Consider the following 15,688-nt stretch of genomic DNA (forward strand, 5'->3'; position numbering starts at 1 on the left):
TGGGGTGGGCATGAAGCCTGTGAACCTGCTCTGGGTGGCTGGGCTTGCTGCTGCCATGGTCTCCCTAGTCACAGTTGGGGGCCTAAATGGTACTATAGGTTGGGCCTGAAGAGTGGGCCTAAGTAATGGACCTTGAGGCTGAGGCCCAACATTGGATGGAGATGCAGGAATTTGGGATTTAGACCCAACATCAGAACTGACAAGACTAGGTTGAGTAGGGGGTGGTGGTGCAGCTGCTGCATTTTGTGCTGGAGTTGGAGTTGTTGTAGTGGCTGCCATTCCTCTTCGAGTGGTGCTGCCTCCTCCTCTTGGTGGAACTGTATTGCCCCTAACAAAAGATGGTCTGCCTCTCCTCTTTGGTGCTGGTGATGGTTCTGAACTAGCTGGTGGAGCACATGGTTGGTTGCTGCTGGTATGGTGGCTACATTAGGGGCTGAAGCAGTTGTTGTAGTGTTGCCATCATTGATGTTATTCTGCATCAGTTTGTGCATTCATGAAATCAAATCTTCTATGGAGACAGATCCAACAGTTTAGTATAAGAAGGTAAAATAAATCATTAACATTTACCTGATCATGCTGAGTTTGTGGATGGTTTTGAGTGAGCTCTTCCTCATCTGCAACATGTGCAGCGTGTGCAGCCTCCATGGTCTCCTCCCAGTTAGCTTCTTGCTCCCTAGCTTCATCCTCATCAAGATCTGGTTCTTCAGCTGCTGTTCCACTTGCTTTGTCAGAACAAGTTCTGCTATTATGTCCAGCCTTGCAAAAAACACATGAGTAAGGTAAAACAGCATTAATAAAGTTGCAGATAGGACATAAAAGGTAAAGTAAATACATATAAGTAATGGTTTTTGTGTTGCTTACCCTTTTGCAGGTTTGGCATGTTATCTGTCCATATCTTCTCTTGGCCTTGTATTGGCTGTCAGAACTTTGCTCAGTGCTATCCTTTCTTCTCTTCTTTGTAGGTCTGCCAATAGGCCTCTTGTATGGAGGGGGCAGACATGGCAGCCCTTTGTGATGCTCCCAGTACTCCTGACTCGGTATGCTATTAATGTGAAACATATAAGTCCTATTATAAGCCTCGATAGTGAGCTTGTGATGGACATAGTCTTCAGGTTTCTCATTCTTTCTTTGAATTGCTGCAATCCCATGATAGCATGTTAGTCCAGTGAGCTGCCATTTTTTGCATGAGCATGTCCTCTCTCGTGTATTGACTCTCACTCTATGCTGCCATTTTGTTACTTCAAACTGATTGTGCTCATCATCACCACACCATTGTGCTTCCCAGTAATTAGCTTGTCTTTTTTCTTTCTCTAACCTACTGACTTGTACAGGGGCTATTTGTCCAGTATAAGCCATCAGTGAGTCTTTGTGAGTTGCCATTGTCTTCATGATGTAGAACCTAAGCTCCTCAAGCATTGTTAAGATGCTCTTCCCCCGAAGTCCCACGATTGTTGAGTTAAATGACTCACAGTTGTTGCTTGTCAAACTGTCTACCGTTGGCCAGTCTGAAAACCTTGATCTCGACCACTGTTCTTGTTCAAATTTTGACAAATACTCCCAGGCCTGTTTATTGATCCGTTTCACAGCTCCCATTGCATCATTAAATTCCTGATCAGTAGTTGCCTTTGCACATTGCCAAAATGTTGCCTTAAGTTCCTTATTCTTCCATCTCTTGTTCAGATTTCTCCACATATGCATACAACAGAATCTGTGCTTCACCCCTGGCATGACGTCCTATAATGCTAGGATTAAACCCTGCATTGAATGGTAACCACAATGAATTAGAGGACATTTGAAAACTAATTTATATATACTTACAGGAACTCAAAAAACATTAAGATAGTCCACATCACCTTTTGCTGGTCTGACATAAAAACCCAGCCATTCTCATTGAAGTCCCCAATGTCTGTGTGCAACTCCTCCAGAAAGAATCTCCAATTTTCCCTAGTTTCTGCATCAACAACCCCATACGCTATTGGAAACAGCTAATTATTCGCGTCCTGACCAACTGCTGTTAGTAATTGCCCTCTAAAATACCCTTTCAGAAACGTCCCATCCAAAACAATAAATGGCCTACACCCTGCTCTAAAGCCATTTTTGCAAGCAGCCAAACAGATGTACAAGTTTCTAAACTTAGGCAACCCCTCTGGCTGTGGAGTAGTCCCCATGTTGGCTCTTGAACCAGGATTAGCCTTCATGATTTTGTTAAGGTAGTCTCTGAGCCTTAGGTATTGATCTTTCTCTGTTCCCTTGATATCTTCCTTGGCTTTGTCCATAGCCCTATACATCATCCTCTCGTTGAATGAGATGTCATACTCCACTTTAAACCATTCCTGTGCCTCTCTCTGTAGCATGTTGGGATGGATCCTCAGCTTTGGGACCAGTTCCTCAGCAACCCAAGCACATGAAACAGATTTACTCTTGTTACTCCTGGGGCACGTATACTCGTCCACAAATGTCTTTATCTGAAAGGATGCTGGGTAGTTGGTCCTGGCACAGTAGCACAACCAAGGGCAGTCTGGATCATAGCAGATCACCCTACACCTCTTCTTCTCATTCCTAAGGTAGAACACCTGTCTCCCAATTTGTATGTTGTACTTCTGCACTGCTGCTTTGAACTGCTCCATGGTCTCAAACTCCATATTCAACTCCAGAGTTATTTTTCCATATGGCGTGTTGGGATTATGTTGAGGAAATACAGGTTCGTCTTCGTCATCAGTTGCAGGGGGGCTACAGAGTTCTTCGGATTCATATTGGTACATCTTAGGTTCACTATCACCATCTTCTCTATTCGGGTTTGGCACCTCTACCCTTGGTGCTTCATCCTCCTTTCCAGGTACAATTCTTTGCCCAGACAGTTGAGGCCTTGGATGATTTCTCCTTGCATTGTCCCTCCCACTAGTTTGTGTTACATTATCTGCTGCAAAGTCAGTTGAGATACATGAGAATTGAAGCAATTTCTATTCACATATCCTCTAACTAAAAAAAAAAACTAATATACCTGTTAGGTTTTCTGTAACAGGTTCCTCTGCCCTTTCCTCATCCACGAAAGGTTCTCGAAATTCAGAACCTCCATTGAGACCAGCAACATCATCAACATTGGTCTCCTCTGTAGGTTCATTCCCAGCTTCAGCTTCTCCATGGTTACTCTCATTTACACCCTTATTCTCGGCAGCTCTTCTTTCTCGGGGTAAACCACTAGGGGCTGGTCTTGGATGTCTCTTTTTAACCTTCTTAGCAGGTTTCTCCGGAGCTGATTCTCCTTCAGTGTCTTTCTCCGCATTCCCGTCATTTGCAGCTTCAAACCCTGCACCACTCTCACCTTTGTTCGACTCGTTAACTTCAATAGTGGCCTCATTTACACCCTCATTCATATTCTCCTTCACAGCCACACTCAATACCATCTCCAATTCATTAACCTCACCACTGGTCTCATTCACACCTTCATTCTCCTTCTCATTAGCATGACCGTCAACCTTATTAGTAACTTCATCCTCCTTGACACTATCACCATCTGGATTAACTTCAACCACACTATCACTACTACCATCAGATACGACTTCTTCATCAATGATTTCATGGTTTGCGTCAATGGGGTGATCAAAATATAGGTGTACAGTGTTGTCATTCTTCATCGCACTCTCACACATTCTCATGACTTCAGCATCTGTCCTAAGCACTCTAAGACCCTTACCTAACTCTAAACCAGGTTCTAGCCAGTACACCTCATTGTATCCAGGGTAACCCAAGTCTAGAAATAAACCCTCAACAAAGAACAAATTACATGTCTCCACATTCACCCGGTGTATCTCAATTACTAAACCCCCGTCGCATATCACATTACCGTCAACACCCTTTTTCAAGGCACCCATATGATGATAAACAAAAGTAACTAGACGATCCATCTAAAAAATCATAGAGGAAAGATACAATGAATAAAACAATCAACATGATAATAATGCTGTCGACAGAAAGCACGTAAATGAGAGGATGGAGTGAAGGTGAACTTACCTCTACGTAGCGTTCTTCCTAGCGAAGACTGGGGTTGCGATGATGCCACTACCAACCCCTCCTTGTTGACGGTACGACTTCGACAATGTCTCTCAAATCCTCTTCGTTCTTCTTCGCGCCAAGTAACCAGGGCAACGTCTCTCCCTCTTTTCCCTCTTTACGTGACCTTTCACTTTTACTCTACGTGAAACACTAAGTCACAGTAAGTCACCCAGCAGTAACAACACTTGTTGATTTGGGATTAGGGCAAAGAGTAATGATTTGGGGGCAAATTGAATTCCAATTAACCTAATTTCCACCTAGGCTAGCAAATTAATTAATTAGAAATGACAACTCAATTAAAACATGATTTGTCAGCATAATCCGGTGACCACGTAAGCATTGTCCTCACCAGAGTTTAGGTCCGGCCAGGTTATGGATACGTTTGTCAGTTTTTAAAATCAACCAGGTACCATTTTGTCGTTTTCAATAGTCAGGTACCGCAATGTCAGCATTTTAATCTTTCGAGTACTGATTTGGTCATTACCTCATAAATAAATAAAATCTTGTGGTATCAACTAGTAATTGAAAAATAAAAATTTATAACAATATATAATAACAAAATTTGTTTTGGTGTCTAAAATCCTTTTTTAATTTTGTCCTTTTTAATAATCTACCCTACTATATGTAAGTTATTTCCAAGGTTCGGAAAATCGAATCGATTATCAAACCGTTCTAGCTACTGGTTTATTGGTTTACTGATCCAACCGGTCTAATCGGTGGGTCAACCAAAAAAACCATTTTAAAATAAAGTAATAAATAAATTATAAATAAACATCCTAAAATATAATTATAGTATAATATAAATATTAAAATAATTTTTAAATTTAAAAAACTACATTAAATGTCATCAATCAAATTCTTATAATCTTATTAATATACAAACTCAAGTTAAATAGTATAAAGAAATATCAAATATTAAATGTCAACATAAAGATTTATCAATCATCAAAACCTCAAGATGTTCTTGTGAGTTTCTTTTTTTCTGAGAAGGACAAGGTTTTCCCTTGTCCAAGGCACCAGCGACCAATATTCACCTCAGACAATTCTGGAACATGAGTAAGCTCTTCATCTCTATGATATCTATCATTAGTCTTTGGAATTCTGAATCTAAATTTAACTTTTGGTTTAACTTGTGTAGCCCAATAATTTGGCTGGGTGATTTAAATTATCGGGTAGCCCTTTCTTATCGTGCGGCAAAAGCTCTTGTTGAGATGCATAACTGGAAGGACTTGTTAGAGAATGACCAAGTATGTTGCTTTCTTTTTCCCTTTTGCTCCTTTCTCAAATCTTACCTTACTCACCATTTGATATCTTTTGCTTTCAGCTGCGAATAGAGCAAAGACAAGGTCGAGTAAGGAAAAATATACTTCCCTCCCACATACAAGTATTCAAACAACTCAGGCAGGTATGCAGGAGATGGAAGACATTCAAAACAAAAGAGAACTCCAGCATGGTAGTGTTCTTAGTTCTTACCACCATCACCTGTATCAATCAGAGAAGTGGTTAATGGAAATACAAAACAATCAAAATAATGCATGTTTTTTTTTCTCAAGGTGTGATAGAATCTTATGGCATGGGAGAGGCCTTCACCAATTATCTTATGTTCGTGGGGAGTCATGATTCTCTGATCATAGACCTGTGTATAGCATATTCTCAGCAGAAGTTAATCAAAGAAGCTCTAGTGGCCAAAACATTTAAGCAAAACCAAAATTCAGCATTCCAAAACCAGCAAAACCAGCAACTACAAAACACTAAAATCTGCCTACACCATTAAGCATTTAGCACATTATGAAATATTCCAAAACACTAAATCTTTACCCAGCAAAATCAGTGGTGCGCAGAAATTGTGATTACACTTTGATTATATAAAATTCATTGCTCTTTCTTTCCCTGGTAATGGCGCCAAAAACATGATGCCAATAAAGTACTTTGCATTAATCTTTGAGGAACAGCAGAGCTCCACACCTTAATCTATGGAGTGTAGAGACTCTACCGTTGAAAATACATAAGTGAAGGTCCAGGCATGACCGAGAGACCAGCCCTCAAAACGTGATCAATAGTCTCCTAAGATGAACAATGGATTAAAACTGAGACCAAAGATGTCTAATACAATAGTAGAAAGTCCTATTTATAATAAACTAGCTACTAGGGTTTACAGAAGTAAGTAATTGATGCATAAATCCACTTTCGGGGCCCACTTGGTGTGTGCTTGGGCTAAGCTTGAGTGTTACACGTGTAGAGGTCATTCCTGGAGTTGAACGCCAGTTTTGGTGCCAGTTTGGGCGTTGAACTCCACTTTGCAACTTGTTTCTGGCGCTGGACGCCAGAATTGGGCAGAGAGCTGGCGTTGAACGCCAGTTTGCGTCATCTAAACTCGGGCAAAGTATGGACTATTATATATTGCTGGAAAGCCCTGGATGTCTACTTTCCAATGCAATTAGAAGCGCGCCATTTTGAGTTCTGTAGCTCCAGAAAATCCAGTTTGAGTGCAAGGAGGTCAGAATCCAACAGCATCAGCAGTCCTTCTTCAACCTCTGAATCTGATTTTTGCTCAAGTCCCTCAATTTCAGCCAGAAAATACCTGAAATCACAGAAAAACACACAAACTCATAGTAAAGTCCAGAAATGTGAATTTAATATAAAAACTAATGAAAACATCCCTAAAAGTAACTAGATCCTACTAAAAACATACTAAAAATAATGTCAAAAAGCATATAAATTATCCGCTCATCAACTAGCAACTACAAAACAAAGCCATTAGCAAATTTGAACAAAAAAATTAGGAGCCATCAGCAACTAGTAAACCAGAGTAACAAACTAACAGAGCCATCAGTAAACTAACAGAGCAATCGAGCCATTGAGCAATTAGAAAACAGTCACACTAAAACAGATTAACAAACTAACAGAGGGAACGAGCCATCAGTAAAAAAGAAGAAGATCGAAGAAGAAGACAAAAAATTGAAAACAGTCACACTAAAAATGGAACAAAAATTGAAGAAGAAGACCGAAGAAGAAGACCAAAGAACAACAATTTCAGAACTTTAAAGTTCAAACCAAGAAGAAGATCGAATAATCAGTGAAGATGAAAACGAGAAGCCACTAACCTGGATTCTGTGCCGAGAAGCATGCGAAGATGAAGACGACGTGCCGCGCTACTGGGTTCCGGACATGGGGGAGAGGAAGAAGCAGCGACGCTGACGACCTGGGGATGGCGGCGGCGCTCTGGACCTGGGAACGGCGGCAGCGATGAAGGACTAGGGTTTCCCTTGGCTTGAGAGTTCTCTAGGATTAGGACGATTCACGAATGATTGGCTCACGAAGACTTGAGCCTGCTTTAGTTTTTTTTTTAAATCAACAAAACGACGTCACTTTATCCGAACTGGCCGGTTACCGGTCCGGCCCAACTGGTCGGTTCTCAGCCGATTCGATGGTTTTTCAGCGGTTTTTCTTTCAGCGGTTTTAGAGGGAGGACCGGACCGCTTGCATTGCCGGTTTCTGGTTGAGCCGGTTCGACCGGCCAATCCGGTCCGATTTTCAGAACCTTGGTTATTTCACGTTAAAAAACTTTCATTACTTCATCTTCTCTCTTATCATATACATTCACGTTTTCTGTTATCTCATACATTCATATTCATGGAACTTTTATAATTATCTCTTTCCTCCCTTATTATCTCTCACTTCAGATTACTGTACTGCAGAATAAAAAAACTTTCTTTTTTTCTTATTCATCAAAACGACAACGTTTTTTTACTAAAACTGGGTTACTTTTGTTACACTTTCTTATAGTCAAAGTTATACCTTTTAAATCTTTGAGTTCTTGTTGATGAAATTGACGTTTATTAGTTATTATACGTTTGATTGAGTTGCCATTGTTGATTTTGTTCATTGGTTGGTTATAGTTTTAAGTAATTTTGCAATTTCACTATATTTGGTCGTTATGCCCACTAAATGTTTGTAAAAATGTCAATTTTGAATATGGAGTAGATTTTCACTCCTTAACTTGGGAAATGGATACATAGGATACTAGAGTCATAATGTCTGACATTTAGTGGTGATTTTGGGTTGTTAGCTGCTCTTGTTTTCACTAACGCTAGCTTTTTACTAAGTTAATCAGTAAGTTAGCTCAGATTTGTGAATTAAGGACAATTATGCTCACTTGACTTACTCTCAATGTTAAGAGTTGACTAAGTGAGCCATAGTTGTGGTTATGACAAGGAAATGATTCCTTAATCTCCAACCGCAAGCCAAGGTTTCTATGCATTGAACCACATTTTCACTAGTTTTGATCTTGTCCTATTTAGCATTAATTGTTCTTTGATTCATTATTAGTTCATTATTTATGCTACTATTGCTTAGCTACGATTATTCACTTGCTTGCTTGATATTATTGGTTCCTATTAATTCATTGTTTGATCTATTAATTCTTTAATTCCTTTAATTTCTGCTCTATGCTTGTAAACCCCCAACTTCACAACCAAACTTGTGTACTCGTAATTGTCAACTCCATGTGAAGACGACCCGGGAAGTAAAACTCCCTGTTATTTGAATTGAATTGTGACACTCTTTACTCTAAACTTTGATTTGGGTCAATTGTTGGTTTGAAACTATACTTGCAATGCAATCTTTATTCGTAAGAAATTTCGAACCGACGTTTGGCCCTCATAAAGTTTTTGGCACCATTGCCAGGGATGCTTATACAATTGAGTGCCACATTTTTTGTTGTTGTGAATATGTGAATAGTGTGAATATTTACTTTTTGTTTGTCATTTGACACTAATTGGTAGCACGTTCCTTTGTTTTGGTAGTTTTTGGTAGTTGCTAGTTGTTAGCTTGCTTTTTGGTTACTTTCTTACTCTTGTTTGGTTTTGATAATTGCATGATTTCTATGATTCCCCAGTTGAATGACACGGTCGCTTCCAAATCCGAGCTTGGCCTCTTTTGATCTTGAGATAGAAAGGACTTTAACCCATCATAAGCAAGCTCGGCGCCCGTTATCATTTGCGTATAGTGAATCGGATTCTCTTGAAGAGCAACCCGATTCACCATCACTTTCTAACCGTGATTCTCATTCTCCATTTAATAAGGGAAACTTGTATTCTTCTGTTGGAAGTACTGAAATTTATGTGTGTGAATTAAGTGACGAGAACATGATGGCACCACCTCGGAGAGTTACTCTTAAGGAAGTGGAAGCTCCAGACATCACCTTGCAACCATTACAAGTTCGTTACCCGGATCTAGATGCAAACTTTGAACTTAAGAGTGGGTTGATCAACTTGCTTCCAAAATATCATGGGTTACGGGGTGAAGATCCTCTCAAGCACTTGAAGAACTTTCATGTTGTGTGCTCAACTGCAAGGAGACATGGCTTGGATGAGGTAGCTATGATGGTCTTGCTTTCCCTTTCTCTCTAGAGAGAAAAGCAAATGAGTGGTTCTACATCCAACCAAATGAGGTAATAACTAATTAGGAATTATTGAGAAAAGAGTTCCTTAAAAATTTCTTTTCACCTCAAAAGACGGATCGTTTGAGGAAAGAAATTTCATGCATTATGCAAAGAGATGGAGAGACACTTCATGAGTATTAGGAAAGATTTAAGAAGTTGTTGGAATCTTGATCTCACTGCCGCATAGACGATTTGCTGCTCATTAGCTACTTTTGTCAAGGTTTAGTCCCTCAAGATGAGCTTCTTATTGATGCCTCAAGTGGAGAATCTCTCATAAAGCACAAGACCGTGAAAGAAGCATGGGAAGTCATTACGAATTTGGTGGATTCAACACAACATTTGAGGGCAAAAAATACCGAACCAAAGTATTTGAGTGAAGTTTCCCCCGCCAGTGATGCTATTTTGACTAAGACACTCGGTGAGATGACCGTTTTATTGAGACAAATCTCCCAAAGTCAACAATTCCACCAATGCTACTTGCTCAACTTCAACCTACTAGGATTGAAGGACCTCCTAGACCTTGTGGTATTTGTGCTTGCAATAGCCATTACACCGATGAGTGTCCCCAAATTCAAGAGGACAACACATTGGTGGTGGCAAATCCTTATCCATAAAGGTCCAATTTTAATCAAAGCAATCAAAGGTCATACCAATATGGAGGCAACCAAGGTCAAGGGTAAAGAGACAACTAGTATGCGAAATTGTTACTCCGAGGTTGTAAAATTTGTTGTTCATTCTCTCCCTGGCAATGGCGCCAATAACTGGTGCACAATGCCATGGTCCAAATATAACTTCACAACTTCGTACAACTAACCAGCAAGTGCACTGGGTCGTCCAAGTAATAAAACCTTACGTGAGTAAGGGTCGATCCCACGAAAATTGTCGGCTTGAAGCAAGCTATGTAACCTTGTAAATCTCAGTCAGTCGGATATCAAATGGTTATGGAGTTTTCGAATAATAATAATCAATAAACAGAAAATAAAGATACTTATGTATTTCATTGGTGAGAATTTCAGATAAGCGTATAGAGATGCTTTCGTTCCTCTGAACATCTGCTTTCCTGCTGTCTTCTTCCAATCCTTCCTACTCCTTTCCGTGGCAAGCTTTCTGTAAGGGCATCACCGTTGTCAATGGCTACATCCCATCCTCTCTGTGAAAAAGGTCCAAATGCTCTGTCACGGCACAGCTAATCATCTGGAGGTTCTCGATCATACTGGAATAGGATTCACCCTCCTTTTGCGTCTGTCACTACGCCCAGCACTCGCGATTTTGAAGTTCGTCACAGCCATCCCTTCCCAGATCCTACTCGGAATACCACAGACAAGGTTTAGACTTTCCGTATCTCAGGAATGGCCATCCATGGGTTCTAACTTATACCACGAAGACACTAATAACTCGGACTCGGTCTCCTGTATTAGATATCCAAGAGATATCCATTCAATCTAAGGTAGAACGGAAGTGGTTGTCAGGAACGCGTTCATGGGGGAATGATGATGACTGTCACGATCATTACATTCACAGTGAAGTGCGAATGAATATCTTAGAAGTGGAATAAGTTGAATTGAATAGAAAAACAGTAGTACTATGCATTAATCTTTGAGGAACAGCAGAGCTCCACACCTTAATCTATGGAGTGCAGAAACTCTACCATTGAAAAATACATAAGTGAAAGGTTCAGGCATGGCGGAATGGCCAGCCCCCATGATCTAAGAACAAAACATCCCAAGATGTCTAATACAATAGTAAAAAGTCCTATTTATATTAAACTAGCTACTAGGGTTTACAGAAGTAAGTAATTGATGCAGAAATCTACTTCCGGGGCCCACTTGGTGTGTGCTTGGGCTGAGCTTGAAGTTTACATATGGAGAGGTCATTCTTGGAGTTGAACACCAGTTTGTAACGTGTTTCTGGCGTTCAACTCTAGTTCGTGACGTGTTTCTGGCGTTTAACTCTAGACTGCAGTGTAAAACTGGCGTTCAATGCCCTTTTGCATCGTCTAAACTCGGCCAAAGTATGGACTATTATATATTTCTAGAAAGCCCTGGATGTCTACTTTCCAACGTAATTAGAAGCGCGCCATTTTGAGTTCTTTAGCTCCAGAAAATCTACTTTGAGTGCAGGGAGGTCAGAATCCAACAGCATCAGCAGTCTTTCTTTAACCTCTGAATCTGATTTTTGCTCAAGTCCCTCAAGTTCAGCCAGAAAATACCTGAAATCACAGAAAAACACACAAACTCATAGTAAATTCCAGAAATGTGAATTTAACATAAAACTAATAAAAACATCCCTAAAAGTAACTAGATCCTACTAAAAACATACTAAAAACAATGCCAAAAGCGTATAAATTATTCGCTCATCAACAACTCCAATCAAAGATGGCAACAACCTTCTCAAAATCACCCTTTCCAACCTCAACAAGCTTATCTACCAATCATCCCAAAGCCAACAAGCCTTCCATCAACCAACTCAACCCCACCATCAATCATACCAACCACAAAGCCCACCTACTCACAATCCAATCAACAATCACACCCCCAACCAACATATCAATCCCCACCTCAATCAAGATATCAACCACCACACACTAGACCCTTTTCCACCAAAATAGCTAACCCTTTTCTTCAAACTAACCCCATATGAATGATGAAATTCAAACCTTCATCCAAGAGCAATAGGAGTTCCAAAAGAAATAAGAAACCTACGTGGAAACCAAAGCCTTGTCCCGTTTGACTCTACCTCATTCCAACAATCACAACACCTTCCAATCATATACCTTTAGTGGCCTAACCTCTCCACCTCAACCAAACCCCAAGAAAGAATTAATACAATCACCTTAAGAAGTGGTACAAGGATGGAGGAGGTTGGTCCTAAGCTTATACTTGTGAGGGAGGAGGTACAAAATGAAGAAGTTGAGGAGGAGATGGAGTTGGGTGAAAATGAGAAGGAAGATATTGTAAGAGAAGATGAGGATTTATTGAAGTCCAAAGAACCAAAGAGGAAAAATCCCCTTGAGGAGCCCACACCAATACCTTTTCCATCGGTGGCCAAGAAAGCTAAGAAGCATGAGGAACTTGATCCTAATGTGGTGCAAATTTTCAAGAATGTGGAGGTCATTGTTCCCCTTTTTCAAGCCATCCAACAAGTTCCGAAATACGCCAAATTCTTAAAGGATGTTTGTACTCACAAGGAGAAAATTGGTGAGTTAGGGAAGAGTCCGGTGAGCAATTCTATCTCTTCTCTCATTCAGGAAAAGTATAGTAATCCTGGTCCTTGTTTGGTAACTTGTGTGATTGGTGGAATGAAATTCATGGATTGTATGTGTGACTTGGGAGCGTGTGTGAGTATCATGCCGCTTTCCATCTATAAGAAGTTGAACTTGGTACCATTAAAGCGGTCCGGAGCTAGATTTGTGTTGGCGGATAAGAGCAAAGTATCGGTTGTGGGTATTGCAGAAAATGTGTTGGTGAACATTCAAGAATTGTTATTTCCGATGGACTTCCATATCTTGGAAACACCTCCAATTGACTCGGATAAGCCATCTTCCATCCTACTTGGAAGACTATTCTTGAAGACATCCTGGTTTAAGTTACATGCATTTTCGGGAGCTTATGCGTTTGAAGCCGAAGGAAAAGCGGTAAAGTTCATGTTGGATGGAACCATGAAATAACTACGTGAGGTGTATTCTATCTTTGGTTGTCATCTTATTGAAGAAGAGGTGATTGAGTCTCATTCTGGAAAAGATGAGGAAGTGATTGTCAACAAGAGTTTGAACATGGAAGGATTGAGCAAAGAAGATGGAGAAGCTCAACCATTGCCTACCAATCAAGAAGACAAGGAGCCTATCTCCCTATTAAAGGATGAACAAGCTAAGCATACCAAGGAGTTAGAGATTCCTCCTTGGGGATGCCCCAAGAGTGGATAATTGAAATCATGCCTGTCCAACTTAAGAACGTTAAACCAAAGTGTTAGGTGGGAGACACCCCACCATGGTAACATCTTTCTAACTTCACTTTGTTTATAGTTTTGGTTCATTAAATTTTACTTTTCTTAGCAAGCTTAGGTTTAGTTTGATTTTAAGCTTAGTTTGATTAAATTCTAGTTTTGATCATGTGTTTTTAAGGTATACTACATGTTTTGGGGTTGAAAACCTTTATTGGATATCATGTTTGGTGCCTCAGAGCCTTTAAAATTTTGTGAAAACAGAGTTTTGTGCGCACAATACCCCAATTCCTGTGATCTTTGCGTACGCGCACATGGTTGTGTACGCGATCTTGTTTTCAGCCTTCCTGCCACGTGTGCACGTACACGTCTATGTGTACACACACATGACCCTTTTCCCATTAAAAAAAATACCTCAGTGTGCGTACGCACCCAACTGTGCGTACGCAACACCGTTTTAAGCCTCCCTGCCGGGTGCGTGGGCACACGCTTGTGCATGTGCACACCCTGCATTTTTCCCTAGCGTGCGTACGCACGGACCTGTGTGCGTACGCACAGGCATCAAATTATGTGTTAATTCGAAAAGAAAACCCTACCGCACTATATTCCCTCATTACCTTTCTTCTTTCTTCTTAACCCCTACTCACCCAGCACCACCATTCACCATCCCCCTTCCGCCATCTCTGTCCGATGACCCCACTGCCGCCGACAACCACCATTGCACTCTCTCTCTCTCTTTCTCTCTCTCTCTCTCTCTCTCTCTCTCTCCTTTCCTTTCTTCTTCTTCTCTCTCTTCCTCCATTTCTGCTCTCCTACGAGCTCTGTTCCCTGCCTTAGCAACCGAAGTTGCGTGGCTCCTTTCCAATGCCGACTCCGCCATGACTCTGGCAGTGGCAACCTCCTAGTGCCACTGTAACATCTTTCCCCTTCGTTTTCTCTCATTTACTCAGGTTCTTTTTCTTTTTTTTTTTGTTTCTTCTGTTTATTTTATGTTGTATTTTAGTGCTGATTTTAGTAAGTATATAGGTAGATAGATTGATTGTTTGTTATATGAGTTGCAAGTGTTTGTTTGTTGATTTTTGGGTTGAGTGGTGCTTGAATTTGGCTCAAATTTTGTTGAATTTCCACATTGCATGCCAAGTGTTTGTTATATTGTCTGAGTGAAACTTATGTTTGATTCATATGTTGTGGTCACCATATGTCTTGAAGTTTATTCCTATTTGGAAATTTTTTTTTGTGAATTTTGCAATTTTGAAGTGATAGTAATAATGTTTGAAAGTGAGTTTGGCAATGCATTTATTCATTGGTTTGACTTGCAAACACCCAAATCGTTGAACATTCATACTTTGTTGCATAATGGGTAAATTTTTAATAAGTGCATTGAACTTAATGAATTGAATTGACTTATTTGTTCATCATGATTTTCAAATCTTTTCAATCACATAACAAATTGCTTGTGCTTGATGTTTTAAAGTTGTTGAATCAACTTGACATGGTCTTAGCCAAGTTGATTATGTCAAGTGCTTTGCTCATGTGATTATGTCATTGTTTGGGATGAATAAATGGTCTCTTCCTTGGTTAAATTGGTTATTGTTTGTTGTGCTATCTTATATAATCTTGCGCATTTAATTGCACAACTTTAATATCCATTTTTCTCAACGAATTCAATTCCCTTTTTCTTGGATTTGCTTAAGCTTGCTTATGCTTCACTCTTTACTTATCATGTGACTTGCAAATTAAGCCACTTAATTGAGAAACTTGGGCTTTAATTTCTGATTGTGCAGTTGAAGTTTTAACTAGCCAATGTATGTGTTCTAAGCACGTGCACATTTAGAATACACACATTGTCTTTTCTTGAATCATGCCCTTATACAATTTTCCTCAATTAAGTGTTTGTTACTTGATTCCATTGTGTTTACTTCCTCATTTGTTTTCTTATGCCACTTATCTTGTGATCTTGAATTCTATTCTTTTGTTCCTTTTTAGGATGCGCTACAAAGGCAAAGGGCCGGCTACATCATCCTCGACCCCTCGAGACATTCTTCCTTGTCTTTCTGATAGTCGGAGCGATAAGCCGGATACTTTCATAGATGAAAAGGCCGACATCCAATATGGAAAGCTCGAGCAAAGAGCCATACATTGGGAGTGAAAGCTCAATGTACTGGAAAACTATGCAGCTGCTATCCATGACCGAATTGCCTCCTTTCATTAGGAATTTCTTAACCAGGATCTGATGCATGAGCATCTTTACCC

At 40.1% G+C, this 15,688-nt stretch overlaps 2 protein-coding genes across 2 annotated transcripts; one reads left to right on the plus strand and one right to left on the minus strand.

The window, feature by feature from the left end:
• Positions 469–1,728, minus strand: LOC107609573. Its single transcript, XM_016311578.1, has 2 exons — positions 862–1,728; positions 469–756 (listed from the first exon to the last, which is right to left on the minus strand). Exons 1-2 carry the CDS (start codon positions 1,726–1,728, stop codon positions 469–471), a joined length of 1,155 nt encoding a protein of 384 aa, XP_016167064.1.
• LOC107609568 lies at positions 12,348–13,163 on the plus strand. The gene has a single exon (XM_016311574.1). It carries the CDS (start codon positions 12,348–12,350, stop codon positions 13,161–13,163), a length of 816 nt encoding a protein of 271 aa, XP_016167060.1.

This window comes from Arachis ipaensis, chromosome B01 (genome assembly GCF_000816755.2).
Source record: "Arachis ipaensis cultivar K30076 chromosome B01, Araip1.1, whole genome shotgun sequence".
Classification (NCBI taxonomy): domain Eukaryota; kingdom Viridiplantae; phylum Streptophyta; class Magnoliopsida; order Fabales; family Fabaceae; genus Arachis; species Arachis ipaensis.